Here is a 16,555-nt window from a genome sequence, read left to right as displayed (position 1 = left end):
TTATGAGACACCCGCCTTATATACCCAGGCTCTGGAACGAGTCTTTCCGATGTGGGACTATTGGGCCTCACACCTTTTCCACCATCGGACAAGAGCTGTCCTCGGCTCTGATACCAAATGTCACGCCTCCGCTTTCGCGGAGCACGTGAGGGACCTAGTGCCTACGTGGGGGCCACATGAGGGGGGAAACACGGGGCTCCCTTGCCAGATATTGTCCGGTTTCGGGGCTTCACGCAAGCGTCCTTTACCCCTTTCCGGTTTTGTTTTCCACCTAAAACGCGTCGGCATGATTAGGAGACACCCGCCTCATATGCCTAGACTCTGGAACGAGCCTTTCCGATGTGGGACTATTGGGCTTCACACCCTTCCCACCATCGGACAAGAGCTGTCCTCGGCTCTGATACCAAATGTCACGCCCCCGCTTTCGCGGAGCACGTGAGGCACCTAGTGCCTACGTGGGGGCCACATGAGGGGGGAAACACGGGGCTCCCTTGCCAGATATTGTCCGGTTTCGGAGCTTCACGCAAGCGTCCTTTACCCCTTTCTGGTTTTGTTTTCCACCTAAAACGCGTCGGCATGATTAGGAGACACCCGCCTCATATGCCTAGACTCTGGAACGAGCCTTTCCGATGTGGGACTATTGGGCCTCACACCCTTCCCACCATTGGACAAGAGCCGTCCTCGGCTCTGATACCATTTGTAACAATCTAGGATCTCACCCAAAATGGCTAGCCGGAAGTTATTGTTTGGGTTCCTTGATCCAGTATAAATACCCAAGATCTACCCAGCGAATAACCGATGTGGGACTAAACACACGCCCGCACGGGTCCTCATAGCCACCCCATTCCTCACCATCGCTCAGATATCTCGAAACAGGGGGTGACCCGCTCCACCACCGCTCGGACCCCTTTGGATCCACCAGATCATCGTGATTGAGTCACCCTCCAATAGAATCGAGCTAGCGTGTAACACTCGCCGCGCATGATCAAGGCCAGCCCAAACAGCCCGCAGCTCAACACCGGGAACTGAGATGTCAAAGAGCTGACAGCCATCACCTTAAAGTTCGGGCCCCTGATAACAAAGCCACCACCTCCCCTCCTACCTCCTTTTAGAGCAGACCCATCAAAATTGATATTGAGAAAGCTCGGGGGTGGGGGCTCCCAGGTGAAAAACACCATGCGGGGCACTGCTTGAGCAGAATGGAGGTCCTTGGTGTCTCAAGCTATCAAAGGCTCATTTGATAAAGTAGTGTGACAAATCACTGTTGCCTGTGCCCGAGCGCGCTCCACAACGAATGTCCGAGCGTTTCTTGCCAACCAGATCTGGTAGACAGTGCAAGTCGCTCCAATAGCTGCCCGGTGCATCTGAGGGGCGCTCGACTATCGACGGATGGTCTACAAGAAGAGATCTCTCCAACATCATGCCTCCTATTGGACTCTAGATCCTCCTCGTCCATGCATACTGAAATAGCATATGATCCACCATCTCATCGCCACTGCACTTCGAGCACTGAGAAAAAATCGGCATCCCTCGCCTACTCAGCAGCATCAATCTTGTGAGACATTCTCAGATCACCCTCCACAAGAATTCCCCATTTATCTTCCAATGAATCCAAAGTCCCTGTCAGGCCCCCACATCTAGTCAGCGCCTGAGAGTGCAGCGGGTCATCCTGGTGGCCCCACCAGGCCCCACTCCCTTCCCCGTATAAATAGGCCGCGCCGCCCCGCCCCAGCCCTCCGTCTCTCTTCTCCACCAAAATTAAAGCTCTCCCCCAAAACAACGCCATGTTCCACTCCTCCTTCCCCTTCGTCGCCGACCCCGAACCCACCCTCCTCCCCGCGGTATGCTCCTCCGATGCCGCCCCTCAACCCTTCTACGACGCCGGCGGCCCCTACCCTCTCCTCTTCTCCTCTTTTTCTCCACCCTGTCCGTCTTCTTTTCCCTATCATCTCCCCAGGAGCAGCAGCACCCAGTCCCTGGTATTCCCCGACGGCATTTCCGAACGCCCCCCGCCGCTTCCGCCCGCGTCTTCCCCCTCCTCCAACTCCGGCCACTATTTCGACTTCAACGACACCCCCGTCAGGCGGGTCTTCAGCACCGGCGACCTCCAGGTACCCAAAAGCGCCATTTTTTTTTTCCCGTCCTCATCCCTCAAAATTTCATGCATCGCTAAGAAGATTGGATTTTTGCTTGTATGTCCGAAATTAAAGGAACAGGTGATGACTGCAATACAAGCGGCCGGCGACAATTACAACCAGGAAGTCTCGGAGGTCCCTGGAAGAATCGGGCGTTACACCGCCGAGGAGCGCAAGGAGAGGATCGAGCGGTATCGAAGCAAGCGCAGCCAGAGGAATTTCTACAAGAAGATCACTGTACGAATCCCCTGTTCCTCTTCTTCTCGAATTCATTGCTTTCGTTCTTCTATATAATTATATTTACAATTCCACTCTTGACACTATTGTTTCGATTCCAGTACGAATGCAGGAAGACGCTGGCCGATAGCCGGCCGAGAGTCCGTGGCCGGTTTGCAAGGAACGGCGAGACCGAGACCGAAACAGAGCCAGAAGTTAAAACAGACATCCCGGAGAACAGCTATGACTGTCATAGCAGCTACAACATCAATGAGCAAGCACCGAGCGGCGTCTTCGGCAACGGAGACCAGTGGTCGCAAATCATGGCGGTGCTGGCCATGGCCGAGGAAGAGGAGTTCTGTTATCAGGACCTCTGCGCCTACTTCTCCGACGTCCGCCCTATGAACCTTCCCTTCTAAAAGTTATCCAAGTGGAGAGCGAGTGGCATGGTCATTAGGTACAGCAGTGGTAGTAGTTCTTGGCTGCTAGCCTGTAATCATAAACAAGCGGAAAGTAAGCTGTCGTCGCTTACCTTCCTTCCTTCTTCCGAGTTCCTTCCATAAAGGTCAAAAAGTGCTCAAAATCTCAATTTAGTGCACGCTGTTTTATTTTAGTTCTGCATTTGATCTTTAATTTAAGCCGGGTGGCTCCTCTTATAGCCTCCCATATCATCGAAAAGAAAAAAAAGAAAATTATTTTAATTCCAAGTTGACCCTTTTTCTTCGGGTGTGTCGTCTTAAAAGTCGCCTGGTGATCGAATGAATCCAAATCTTTTGTGTCATAATATATATCTAACTACTGACGAAAAACCGATGTTGGAACTCGAAAGGGAGCTGGAGTGGAGCAGGGGTTCATCAGAAGGCTCTCTTTTTCTTTGCTTTAGCCCGCCATCGAGCTCGTGCGCTGCTTTTTGGAGAAAGTTGGCATTTTTATTCAAGTAACTGTGGTCAAAGCCCCTCGCGACAAATCCATCCATGTACATCAAAAAAAGAAGACAGATCCATCCATGTGGATGGGGATGGTTTCGTCAGCCCCAGAAAGGTTGCTTTGGATGGGGAGGTCACATCAGGTTGGAGAAGATAAGAATCGGATCCAATAACGATTAAAAATTTATCAATTCGAATTCAATCTATTTATTAAATAAATTTAAAAAAATTAAAATTAAAATTTATTATTTTATTAAATAGGTAATCTAGTCCGATCTATCGTAAATTGAAATAAATTAAATAGGTGAACTTTGGATTGAAAACTTTCATCGACTCTCTTTCTGTCGACTTATGGCTTCTGATTTTCTGGATTACATAGTAGAAACAAAAACTATTGCTACAGTTGCTCAAACAAAAAGTCTAGGTAAAATCAAACCACATAATTGGCCTAGGTATAATATTATGGAAAAAAAAGCCTGCATGAGAAGATGATAATGTAATTTATGTTGGTGGTGTTTTCTGTGATAATATACTTCCTTAGTGAACTAACGCAGGCTGCAATAATTGTGGATGATCACCATTTCAAGTGTTATTGCAGAACTAACATTGCGGCTTAGAAAAAGAAAGTGCAATCTAAATTTCTAATAATTTATAAGTTTGATGTACCGCTTTTCTATTTTGATAGGCGTGCACATGATATGTAACACTAGCATATAAAGGTATTGGCGATGGATTCTTTCATTTAAAATTCATAAAATCATATAATAATTTTGTACTAGGTGATGATGGTTATTATAATTGTAAATTATATGAATAATAGTATACTAGTGTAGATGGTGGGGCACATGACATTCTAAAATTAATTATACAAATGTTAATAGAAACATAATTCAATCTGCATGTGTTAAAAGAGGTGCAACATTCTAGGTCGATTTGAAGAAGAGCCTTGAATGGCTTAGTCTCGCTTGTAGCCTCTACCAACCTAGTTAGCGAGGCTAAACCAGACCAGCAACCAACTAGGTTTCGCTTGCAAAGAGTTGGACTACTGCAATATACTAAGTTGAGTTGGACTACTCCAAATACTAAGTTGACGACACCGCCATTCAGTTGATTTCAAAATTCTGAAGTTAACTCAACTTGGTATATTGGACATGTTTTCTATTGGTCGAATTGATTCGAACCCAAAATATCGCACTTACTTCCAATTATAACTAACTAGGACCAGATGGCTAACCTAACTCATTTTTAAATTGTATTTTCAAATTTCAGATTATGCTGTACACAAAATTGTATGATATACAAAACATGCACGTATACCATATCTACCACATTATTGCACCAACTCTTAAGCATGGCTTGCCTAAAAGCCAGAGGCTGTTTTATCAGTTCGTTCGTTCCAGATAAAGTTGCAAGCACCATACTCGGTTGGAGACGATATGATCAAGAGTTTAGAGAGTGGAAGGTGAAGACACCTTTAATATTTAGTAAAGAGAGTTAAAAAAACTAGTAAGACTAGCCTCTCTATTCCTTCTGCATCTCCTTTTTCTTAAACAAGTCATAATCAAAATCTATATATACCTCTCTATGTTTTTGTACAACATAAATATGCTATGTATAGGACTTCAAAGCATAACCTAACAGTAAAAGGAAAAGTATTTGTGACCTTGTTGGATTTGAGACGACGCTGGGATACCCAAATCATAGGTCAGGATTAGGGTCCAGTCGAGACAAGACCTACATTGGTGGTTGGCTCGGAAAGTGCAAGAGAGAAGCCTCCGTCCGCTTTAGCTGATGCAACTTTGTCTTATGCTTGCCGCATTAGCAGATTATGTCTAGAGAAATTAAGCTCTTCCCTGTCGACTTCCACTGTCGGTCCTATATATTATGTTAATCCCTACACAAACGCAGGAAGCCCTTTCCACATGCAGCCCAATCCCTAACGCTTTCCAAGTACGATGGCTTCAGAAAGGATGCTTTTCCCCTTGGGTACTTGCATTCCATATATTTATATGAATCAAGAACGAAAAAGCAGCAACAGAAAGAACCCAACCAAAAGACGGCCGCTTTCTTTATTCTAGACCAAGAGAGGAACTGAAGACCAAAATCTCAGCCGCTTGGGACAAAAGCTATGCGGTCTTGAAGGGTCAAGGGAGCAGTAGAGGTTCTCTGCAGCTAAGTGGATTCTTGTCGGCCTTTAATGGTGGGTAACCCCTCCACTAAGCGAGACTGGCCCTTAATATAATATAGTTATATCTCTTGATGGGTAGTATGCAAGTGGTAACATGCGAATAAACTTCATTCTGCAGATTGCCATGGCTTGCCAAAGGACATGAATGGCATAACTTGTGTCACTAGTTTGCTAGATTCTTGGTTGCTCTTTTGAGTAGTATTAAATCAAGTTCTGATGAGCCGCATGAAGCCTAGGCAAAAGGTTTCCTAGGCTGCACAATGATGAGGAAGAGTATTCAATTGTGCAGACAAGATTTCAACTTTCTGGAGGGGCCCAGCTCTTTAGCCAAAAAAAAAAAGGGCCCAGCTCCGAGGTCGGGTAGTGGAAGGAGGAATCATATCAGTTCAATGTATTACTGAAGGGACGTAATGGAAACTCAAACCGCATATCTAATGTGGGTCATGAGTGAAACACACCAAGAGCAGGAAAGCAACTCTCTGGATGCTCATGTTGACTGAGGAGAGAGAGAAAAATGCTACTAAACAGCCACTCACACCTTGACCAAGATATGACTCATTTCGGACCTAGATTAGTAATAAAAGATCTTTGCTTTGTGCCCAAAGGATCAAACATTTTTAAGTCTGATGGGACTTAAGTAGAATCATGACCGGAGGAGATAGGTTGGACTAGGAATTTTTCAATGAGTGAATAGGGCTTATAAAGCACAGATACCAGTGTTTAGCAAGAGTAATAGATTCTGTCGTTGAACGTTGGAATCAATTCATATCTGATCATAACAGAGAGCGGCATCAGAAAGTTATTACAAAAATGATGCCTGCCATCTTTATATGGGCAATGAAGACTTTTGCTTGCTCAACTCCACACACCACTTGGTGATGATAGTGGAGTTATTTCGTCGAGCGGTGGCAGCCATATGCATGTTCCATTGTTTCTGAGGTACCCCGGAGAAGGAATGATGGAAACAGAGTAAGGTTCTATGTATGGCATTTAAACATGTAGACTGTCAGAAAAAAAAAAAAAAAAAGTAAGGCAAAAGTGTGAATTATTTGTAAAGCTATCAATGGTGTATGGAAACAACATTGAGGCATTTAATGCTCTGTAATGACTATTCTGATAGTAGCTTAAAGAATTTCGGCCTGGACCATTATTGCCCACTTTTCATGGAAGCATCGCAGCCGCCAGGCCATGGCTAAGCGCCACATTCATGGTGCTTTTTTTCTGGCGCAGTAGTATATATTGTTTGTTCGATGCTTATACCGGTACGTCAATGGCTAGTCTTCATCTTTCTGCTTTGGCTTCTTGTAAGTTTCCTCAATGTGCTTGGCCACAAACAGCCGTGTATTCACTAGCTTCTTGATATCCGTTAACATTGTAATTCTGGGCAATGCAGATACCGCAGCCAGTTCCCAGCAAACAGGAGAAACTGCTCCTGATTATCCCCATCTTCCAATGCTCTGTAGTTGAACAGAACATAAGTCACTGTGGTTGTTTCATTCACAGAGTCTAGGAAAAAGAGATCATGCTTTTTTCAGGGGGATATATCAGTCAAGTAGTGAATATCTAAAGCAGATTTGCAGCCCAACACACCTTAATGAGTATCTAGATCTTGCAACTTACCTGTTTTAAGTCGGTGGGGGAGGGGACAATGGAGGTGTGGGATTTATCATCAAAGACCACGACGCCAGACTGGTAGCGGCCAGGGGCCGGCAGATCTTCGATACTTCTGTCATCAATACCGAGCTTAGAGCCACATGAGAGAGCATCACAGGCTTGTTCTGGGTGCAGGCCGCATCCTCCTCAAGAGGGACTCAGCTATGGTGATTGAATGGATTTGGGGTCGGTGCAACAATGCTAGCGGAATGACACTGTTGCATGACATGTGCAGACTTTTAAGAGAGTGTAACTCCTTCCAGGCTATTGATGTCTACCGGGAGTCGAACAGTGCTACTAATTGGGTTGCCTTCTACGCGGTTTATTACTTTAGAGATTTTTTCTTGGGAAGAACCATGTGTCCGCTCCTCTTTTTGCTAATTTCTTTTTTCTGGGTTTGTCGGCTGCACCCACATTCATGTGTGTGAAGCGCTGTTGTACCCAAAAAAAGCAAAAAAAAAAAAAATTTAAAGATTAGGTGGTCTAGGGGACGGTCCTGCGCTCCCATTGATGTATCATTAGCCCTGGGTCTACAAACTTCAGTCTACTGCCATAATAAAAACACTGGCTCTGTCTGCATGCTCTTAAAGCAAATGAAAGTGAAATTTAACAAAGGTTTAAATCTGGGTGATATAGGCAGAATTATTTGTTAATCAGGCATAGTCAACATCATTCTTTTACTTCACCAAATGCCAAACAGAAAATTCAAGATGCGGTACTCTGTGTGTGTGTGTGTGTGTGTGTATTTGGCATAAAAGCTAAGAATATTTTTAATAAAATAAGTTCAAAAAATACCTGTTGGTGATACACTCGACTCCTTGTACAGGTCTCACAGCTTAGTACCAGTCCAAGCTGCACCTCAAACAATTCTATGATTGCATAGTTCCACGAGGACTAGAATTTCAAAGTCCCATTTCACAATTGAGTTCTATGATCTGTTGAGTCAGGATATATTTTTTCTTTTCAAAAAACAATGTTTGAAGTAACATTTCATAAATTTAAACAAAAGTCACCTTCCATTGCACCGGTTACTGGATTTGTGCATAATGTTGCTCTCTCTCTCCAATACTTGCTAATCAAGACTCAGATCCAGAAATACTCTTTTCAACATTAAGCTTTTCTCTGCATAATAATTGGTCCCTGATCATCTCCCAGGCCAGTAAGGAAAAATAAACAAAAGCCTAACCAAGCTATGTTCGATAATGCAAAAAATTCAACGGTCGATATACTTTTGAGAACACACCCTTGAATGGGTCACAGAGAGAGATTGTGAGCTTCATAATGATGGGATTTTCCCGGACACTATTTTTTTTTTGATGATATGTCTGAAGCTTATATGTCAGAATTCCTATCACCTTTGTTTACTTATTTGTAATCTATTAGCAACTGCTTGTGATTCTCGGTTTATTGTAAGAATTCAACTTCATTTTTAATATCATGCTTAGCTCTAGACGTAAATACTGTATCAACTTATCCTTTTTGAAGAGAGGGATGGGGGAACACTACAATGATCCAAGGTAAAGAATGGTAAGCGAGCAAGGGCAAAGCAGTGCTTGGAGGCAAAGGCAGGCGTCATGACAGCAATAAGCAGAAGAGCGAGGACGGGGATGGGGGTGCAGTGAGATGGGTGGCAAAGCAATGACGACTTATGGATCATATCACAGTTGAAGATGGTGGCTGAGAGAACCGGAAATTGAACATCTTGTCCATGAAGCTTGGAGGAACATCAGGGGTTGTCCAAATCCAGCGGCTGCCTGGGTGGAGAATCTCAGGAATGTCTGACTGGTCCTAAAAGCATGGTCTACTTCCAAGCGAATCTTTAATAGAGAGTTGAAAGTTAAGCTGCTTCATGATATCGACATTTTTGATAAGGAGGAGGAAAAAACTGATCTCTCACCGTCTTGAGTTTTCATCCAGAGGAAGCTTGAGGGACTCCTTGAATGAACTGTACTTAAAAAGAGGTCCAAGATTACTTGGCTGAAGGAGGGGGATCGAAATACCTCCTATTTCCGTAAAGTTGCCTCAGGCCATAAGAGGCGGAACCACATCGAGATATTGATGGATGAGGGTGTTGAGATCAATGCGCAGGAGGAGATTGCCTCCAAGCTGCGCCACAAGTTTGAACATAAACTTCCACAAAAGTTCAATCTTATGTTTAAATATGGATGACCTTGAAGCCTCAAGGTTTGCATGTTGCATGAATTGTAAGAAAGGATCTCTTCCATTCACTTACCTGGGGCTACCCCTTCACTTCAAGAAACTCCCACATTAGTACTGGTACTGCCTCTAGTTGAGAAGGTCCATGCAAGACTCTCTTCTTGGAAAGGAAGGTTTTTGTCTTGGGGTGGTAGATTAACTCTGCTCAACTCGGTGTTGACTGCCCCCCAAGCTCCCAAGATAAGTGATCAACGAGATTGATAGATTTAGAAGAGCTTTTTGGTGAAAAGGGAAGGACAATGTGAGAGGCTTCAATTGCCTTGTTAGCTGGGATGCTGTTTGCATATCTAAAGAGCAGGGAGGTTTGGGGATTAAGAATGTAGCTCGGATGAACCAGGCCCTTTTGGCGAAGTGGGCTTGGATATTTTTATCTGGCTCAAACAATCTTGGTCGACTTACTACTCTAGGAAGAGATTATAAAACAACCATGCCTCAGATGACTTCAATACCTCATGAAAAAAGATTCGTAGACAAAATCAGCCCGATATATTCCATAATTCCATTCTTCAATCCAATAAAAATTTTGCAAATCTAAAGTATCAGGTAGTACCAAGGGGCTTGCTATAGGGGTTTCTCATTGGTCTTGGTCATAACTCCATTTTCTTGGCCCCAAAGATGGATATTTGGACTTCTTCGTTTCCGCAAACGGCCAATCCTTAAATTTTCAAGTTTTTCCCGTCATTTCTACCGTTAAGATAGATATCACAAAATCCTAAACAAAGAGCTGCATCAAATAAAATAGCATACAGACTAATCACAGGAATCAAGAGAAACATGTAAATAAACAGACTGATATGTAGATTTAAAGTTTTAAAAGGGGAGATATCTATAAGGAGAAGTGAAGAGCATACCAAGTGTTTGTGCTTTCGACGGAATGAATGGACTGAGGGAAGAAATGAGGAGGTGGAGGCGAGATATAAAGGAAACCAATGAAACGGAGCGAGCAACAATGGAAGTGTGAGAACCCGTACATGCGTGTGTTTAGTCCCACATCGGTTATTCGCTGGGTAACAACTCAGCAAATCCCACAAGAGATACTTATTTTGAAGTTTGCTAGGGGCTCAAGGCAAATGAGTCTTCACGGCATTTTCGTCCCTCTCCATTATATTCCTTTGCACCTCCTTTTCTTAACAATTTTTTTAAGTAAATTTTTGCAAATAATTATGTAGATAAGGATTATGTTTGAGACTGATTTTGCCATTACCTACATCCGCTCTGGATCCACCACAGATCGAATCAGGTACCCGATAGGGTAGATTAGACAGCCATCATTAAAAAAATACTACCATCCACTCATCCATTATAGAATAAAGCTAAGCCTATGACCATTTGAATAACATTATTTGGATTGATTTGCAAATAAGAATAAGAGAAGGTATAACATGCAATATTGGTAAAAATGTTAGTTCCTCCATAAACAATAGCTTGCTTTTTGTTCAGAACCCGGCTTGTTAATGGTGCACTATGAACAAACTGAGGTAGGAGGGCTGGGGTTATATCTTCTATGCGAAAGAAGAATTCACCTTCCTTCATGCATTCGCGCAATGGTCATTTTGAGATTTGTACAGGCAAATGAATAGTGAAGTTTGGAGTGCTTTGGGATCTGTATCGAGCATAATGCAACAGTCAACGTTGTGAAAGAAGTCATTCTTTCGTGCGAAAGATCCAACCTAAACCTAAGTCAGGACCCAAAGAACACTCACCATTATATTGTAGCCCTGGTGCTGTCCGCCTGGTTTGATGGGCTTGAATTATATCCTTTTCAAAAGTGAACATGGAGATAACTATTGCTAGACTTCTAGTGACAAAAGCATTGCGTGCTCACACACATCTGCCTTTTAGGTCTACCATCCATATTGGCCACGTATTATGTACATATATGAATGAGGTAGTATTTTCCAAAACTACAAAAGCAAAGTCCCCTATTTTGATTTAATCGAACTGCACATTTTCCACCAGATTAACATATTTATCTCAGCATAAGTATGTATGCATATTAAGGGACAGAGATGATGATCAACGCCCATAAAAAAGGGCTTTTATATGTGCGTGTGTGAGGGAAAGAGAGAGAGAAGATCCTTAGCAGATTAGCAAGAAAAAAAGGGCATAAGGTGGAAATGTCGCAATCAGTGTTTGAACCTAAGAACATAGAATTATGAAATATATAAAAGAATGTCCAATGAATACAGTTTATATCTTGCTACCTGCCATCTCTAGGAAGAAGCAGAGAGGGTAAATCTCCTTTTATTAGCAACACACAAAAACACACAATTAGAGGTAGCAGTGCATAAGCTGTGTTAGTGTTACACGGGCTTTTAGGAGCTCTATAGTTTCAAATGGACAGAAAGCACTTTTAAAATTTATGTGGCTCTTAATATAGACTTGAATCAGTGGTTAACTTTATTTGGATGGCGATGAGTGGCTTATAAATTCATTAAGCCTACTGTATTATCACATTTTAGAGCAATTAAGTCTCTTCATCCCCTTCCTATTAAATATCTTTTTAGTTTGTGGAGATTCCAAAACTGGAAGCATCAAGGGCACCTAACATCGCAGATCTCAAAAGTCTCTCTCGTCTCCGCAGAATTTAAACTCATTCATGTTCTTGTCCTTTCGGTTTAGAGAGAGAGGATCGGTCTGGAACTAATAAACGCTTTTCAGAAGCAAGAAAAAAGAGAACATTGTAAACCAAACATGCATGAGAACAAGAGAAGGGAAATCCCTTAATGTCCAAGGGGCTCTAATCTGGGGAAAAATGAACGTGCATGAAAATAGAAATATGAATTACCACCGAAGTGTCTTCTTCTACAATTAGTCCATTACAGTCCAAGTAGTAGCAGAAGAAGGTGGAAAGGACGAAGAAATGATACATGATAGAGGAGCTCGAGGCAGACACATGGACCTAGAGAAATAGTAAATCCCTTTGTAAGTCCAAGAGGCTCTAATCTGGGGAAAAATTAACATGTATGAAAATATAAATCCGAAGTGTCTTCTTCCCCGGTTAGTCCATAACAGTCTTAGCAGTAGCATAGAAGAAGGTGAAAAGGACTAAAAATGATACATGATTGAGGAACTAAAGGCAGGCACAAAGACCTAGAGAAGTAGTTAAGAGGCATGGAGCTAGTTGCAGTTAGTTGGTGGACGTGGAGCATGAAGAGGACTTGGAGGGGCTGCATTCATCTTTGAGACTGGTGCTTTTGACAGGGAAGAGATCGAGAGTTTTCAGAGGCCTGAAGCATGGAGAAACAGGTGAGCCAACACTCATCGTTGCCATCCATTCATGCTCAAACCCCATAGCACTCGTCATCGGGTCTTCTTCTTCAGTTCCAACAGCCTCCAACTTGCCAACCAAATCCATACCTTGGGCTGTTGCCTCCTGAAAGCAACCCTATTCATACAGTAATTAGAGAAGAATGGCGATATTGGAACTAAGTAGAAAATCATGTACATGATGATACGTGGACAGCATGTAATATGATATATTCTTGAGGTAGTTCCTGAATATTGACTGAAATCTAAAAGTACACGATCAGTTATGAAGAAACTATAAAGCGCCAGATACAGACATTGTTTTACCAGGCAAAAGCCCTTGAAAAGTTCCAGCAATGAGATAGGGCATTGTTTGACATGAACCATGAAAAATAATCACAAGTTGGCAAGCAGACCTTAAAAAGCAAGTTCATACACGCACGAGAAGGAGGAGGAGAAGAAGTTGTTTAGATGCAATCAAGGATTATTCTCAACAAAATCAAAGTAGCAGCACCATAATTGCTGCAAACCCTAATTAGAATTAAGAGACGGAATCAGTAGATCAGACAAGACCCTCAAAAAATGAAGTGGTTTGCTTTTTCTTAGTCTTTTGGAATCTGACAGAGCAAATTAGTAATTGGATTTTTATTTTTTTTTTGATGATAGTGATTGGATATTATAACGATGCGCAGTAGAAAAAAGGGCAAGAAGAAGAAGAAGAAGACCTGATGAAGGAAGTGAGGAGGCATGTGGTGTTGGAGTGTAGGGGAGGGAGGAGGAGCAGCATCTTCTGACTGGTGGAGCTGGTGGTGCAGTTGCTGCTGCCGACTGAGCCTCCGGCGTAGCTTCTGCCGGTCCCTTGCCTTGTGGTTCTGGAACCAGTAGAACACATTTTTGCCCTCAATCTTCCCGTAGTATGAGAGATGGGCCGTTATCTGCTGTATCTGGGCAGCATTTGGTGTCCTAACCCCACTTCTGTACATCTCCTCTAGTATCATCAGCTGCTCTGGGGTTGGGCACCACCTAGTCGAAGGAGTCTGAGGCATCTTTTTTTCTCTTTCTACTTATCTTTCACTTCCTGTGTCTCCTCCTCCGTTCTTTCTTTCAGGTTCGGAGTTATATATAGAGAGGTAGGGGTTCAGGCAAGAGATCTAGGACTAGATAGAGATAGAGTGTGAGAGTGACAGAGGGAGTGGGGAAAGGAGAAGAGACAAGGGACAAAAGGGATGTGGAGAGAAAGGGGAAGTGCAAAGTGGGGAAGATGGGCCAAAAGATGGGGGAAACTGCTGTCGTGCTTATGGCGTTCTCAGAAAGGCATTCATTGAGGATTTCAATGCGTTGGTTCACCTCATTTCTTTCCTTTTTTCTTCTGCCTCTCCTCTTCATTTTCCTCTTTTTATTAGGTCTTCCGAGTGTGTTACTGGGGTTATGTGTGTGAGAGTGATGGGTAGGTGTCATCAATGAGAAGGAATGACATGCAGCTTGTGACACGCTTTTTGTCTACCATTCTAAATTATAGGATGATGATGCCCCGTATCATTTAAATCTAGTAAAAACCTTTCTTTCTATCTCACGAGCACAGGCTTAAAGCAGATTTTTCTGAAAGATATTCCTACCACCTTAGGAAGTTAGGTCGCTAGTGTCGATGAACTACCACTTGAAAATCGCTAGATGGGCAAAAGATGTACTCTGACCAATCCAAATGTTCAATGTGTTTGAGTTTGACTGCTGAGCACTTATCTCACTAAAGATCATAATCTTGCGAGAAGCTTATGATGCTCACGTTTGGGTTGTTTGAATGGAACAAGTGTCAGCTGTTTGGTTGGAGGACCATGTCACGTCTCGTTGCCTTAATAAGTTATTAGAACCGTCCTATTGCTGGTGTTAAGGTGGAACTCTCCACCACAAATTAAATTTGTGGTTGCGGGTGTACTTTTCAACATTGATAACTTGGCTTGCAATTTAATTGCTAAAACCTTTAGTTCGTTCCAAACAATTAAGGAACTTCATTCATCATTAATGAAACAAAATGGCATTCAAATTTCTTAAAACAACACAATTTCGCTTCCATTTCCTGCATGACTGCATCGTATCCCAAAGTTGCCTGTTGTTCAAATAACACAATGACATCAACCCAATAGAGTTGTTTTTCTTTTGTTTATGAGGAACGGCATCTTCATCACTGAGTGGAGGCTGCGGTTCATGCTTATGCCACAAAAGATTAGCACACCTTTCTCCGGACTTTGAGGAAGGTACAGCTGCCACGAGATGTTATTAGCATCGATCCATTTTGTATGACAAAAGAGCTAGACAACTCGAATGATAGAATTGGCCCATGGGTTGGTGAGCACGAAATCGATTGGTTAATAACCTGTGCAAATCGAAGGGATCATAAAAAATACCAACATCAATTGAGGTAAAAAAAAAAAAATATTTACTCAGCTTGAAATCGAGCGCACCAACCAACCATAATGGAATTTACACTTTGCAAGGACGAGCAAACGTTGCAACTTGATTGCATCTCTTCACAGAAGAGGTCCTTCATGGGACAACTCCATTTTGCCACAATAAATGCAAGGAAAAGATAACGATCCTTGTCAACGAACCCATTGAGAGAAATTGAAATGTCCCAAAACTAGAATAAGATAACAACAGTTTATGTATATAGCCTCTCTCCCTCTCTCTCTCTCTCTCTCTCCGTGGACCTGGGTCCTTCTGTGTGTTTCAAAGCAGCAAAACAGCTTGTCCTCTCTTTCCAGCTAAAACCATATATATGGCTTAAGAGTACTAGAAAATGGACTATGTAGCATGCAAGACATGGTTATAAGGTGGTAACTTGGAAACTAATTAAGATAACGACAGTCTGCTCGCATCTTACAACAGTCCTAGATTTGGTGTAAAGGACTCGTTTCTCTCATCGTATTTGTCAGCGCTATTATCTTATTTCCTAGCCAGGACCTGCATGGTGCCATATTTTTCAGCTTGTGTTTGGTAAAATTAGCGTTTTGCCACTTTGGCCGCCCAAGCCAAAACAAGGCTTCTATCTGTGAAACCGCAACGCACCGTTATCCATCTTGTCGCTTGCTCATTTCGTTTGAGGTATCCTTGCTCTTTCTTTTCTTGGATCCGGGCAGGGGATGGATTTTGGAAGGCGAAGAACTGAACTCACGAGAACGTACTTCCTGTCACCATGCTCGTGACTTGACGGACCGTGGAGAATAGTAGATCTGTGTACAAGGAATTAAAACTAGAATTTATAAACAATAAATATGGCGGGGGCATCCATGGAAGTGCAGAAGAAGGAGGCTTGTAAAGTCCACAGCTGCGCGTTTTTTTTTTTTTTTAGGGGGACAGGAGATACAAGTACAGTTGGTTTTGAAATAGCTTTTTGGTTTCATCAAAATGAAATAGTTGTTTTGTTTTGTTCACTGTGTGTGCACATATATGAGAGAGAGAGAGAGACTGTGTGTGTTATGACTAGAAACGAATCTATTTGGTAGCTTGTCTGGTTCGCCAGGTACTCGTGCAGACAAGTTGGTGCTTTAGGGAAGCCAAGCATTACACGTTCTTCAACTTTTGGCCCCATCGAGATGGACTTTTGGACAATGGTTTCACACGATTTTCGAAGATATGAGGATCCTAAAGTACTTGCATTAACAGTGGGTCAATATTGTGAATGGTTGACCGTTCCACAGTGCGGATTGAATTAAAGGTCCATACTTTGATGACTCACTGATCTTTTGTGACCACAAGGTAGGTAATCCAAAGCAAGCTAAATGTGAACCCAGTTACTTATATATACATATACTTATATATGTATGTATAATCACATTAGAGAATTACATATCATGATCAATTAAGAATCTTCTTGACCAAAACGCTATTGTAACTCCTTTCGAAACAAGATGAGCATAATTTTCTAGTCATCGGTTGATGTTTTTTAAATGTTTAAAATGGTCCATTCATGATTT

General features: G+C 42.6%; 2 protein-coding genes and 1 pseudogene across 2 annotated transcripts; 1 reads left to right on the top strand and 2 right to left on the bottom strand.

Annotated features, from left to right (window-relative positions):
- Nucleotides 1–1,763: 1,763 nt before the first annotated feature.
- Nucleotides 1,764–3,024, top strand: LOC113462453 (zinc finger protein CONSTANS-LIKE 5). The gene is made up of 3 exons (XM_026802921.2): nucleotides 1,764–2,111; nucleotides 2,217–2,372; nucleotides 2,474–3,024. Exons 1-3 carry the CDS (start codon nucleotides 1,785–1,787, stop codon nucleotides 2,768–2,770), a joined length of 780 nt encoding a protein of 259 aa, XP_026658722.2. The 5' UTR covers nucleotides 1,764–1,784; the 3' UTR covers nucleotides 2,771–3,024.
- A 3,715-nt stretch (nucleotides 3,025–6,739) lies between these two features.
- LOC103702831 lies at nucleotides 6,740–6,911 on the bottom strand (annotated as a pseudogene).
- Nucleotides 6,912–12,360: 5,449 nt separating this feature from the next.
- On the bottom strand, nucleotides 12,361–13,671 carry LOC103702832 (WUSCHEL-related homeobox 3B-like). Its single transcript, XM_039124073.1, has 2 exons — nucleotides 13,310–13,671; nucleotides 12,361–12,711 (listed from the first exon to the last, which is right to left on the bottom strand). The coding sequence occupies exons 1-2, from the start codon at nucleotides 13,628–13,630 to the stop codon at nucleotides 12,466–12,468; spliced, it is 567 nt and encodes a 188-aa protein (XP_038980001.1). The 5' UTR covers nucleotides 13,631–13,671; the 3' UTR covers nucleotides 12,361–12,465.
- Between the last annotated feature and the right edge of the window lie 2,884 nt (nucleotides 13,672–16,555).

Source organism: Phoenix dactylifera, chromosome 3 (genome assembly GCF_009389715.1).
Source record: "Phoenix dactylifera cultivar Barhee BC4 chromosome 3, palm_55x_up_171113_PBpolish2nd_filt_p, whole genome shotgun sequence".
In the NCBI taxonomy this organism is placed as follows: domain Eukaryota; kingdom Viridiplantae; phylum Streptophyta; class Magnoliopsida; order Arecales; family Arecaceae; genus Phoenix; species Phoenix dactylifera.
The sequence above is the reverse complement of the archived record's forward strand: the minus strand, read 5'-3'. Positions and strand labels throughout refer to the sequence as shown.

Coding starts and splice junctions, on each gene's coding strand:
- LOC113462453 (XM_026802921.2), top strand. CDS start 1,785: ATGTTCCACTCCTCCTTCCCCTTCGTCGCCGACCCCGAACCCACCCTC. Junction 2,112..2,216: donor TCAGCACCGGCGACCTCCAG/GTACCCAAAAGC, acceptor TTAAAGGAACAG/GTGATGACTGCAATACAAGC. Junction 2,373..2,473: donor ATTTCTACAAGAAGATCACT/GTACGAATCCCC, acceptor TTTCGATTCCAG/TACGAATGCAGGAAGACGCT.
- LOC103702832 (XM_039124073.1), bottom strand. CDS start 13,630: ATGCCTCAGACTCCTTCGACTAGGTGGTGCCCAACCCCAGAGCAGCTG. Junction 12,712..13,309: donor CTCCTCACTTCCTTCATCAG/GTCTTCTTCTTC, acceptor GGTTGCTTTCAG/GAGGCAACAGCCCAAGGTAT.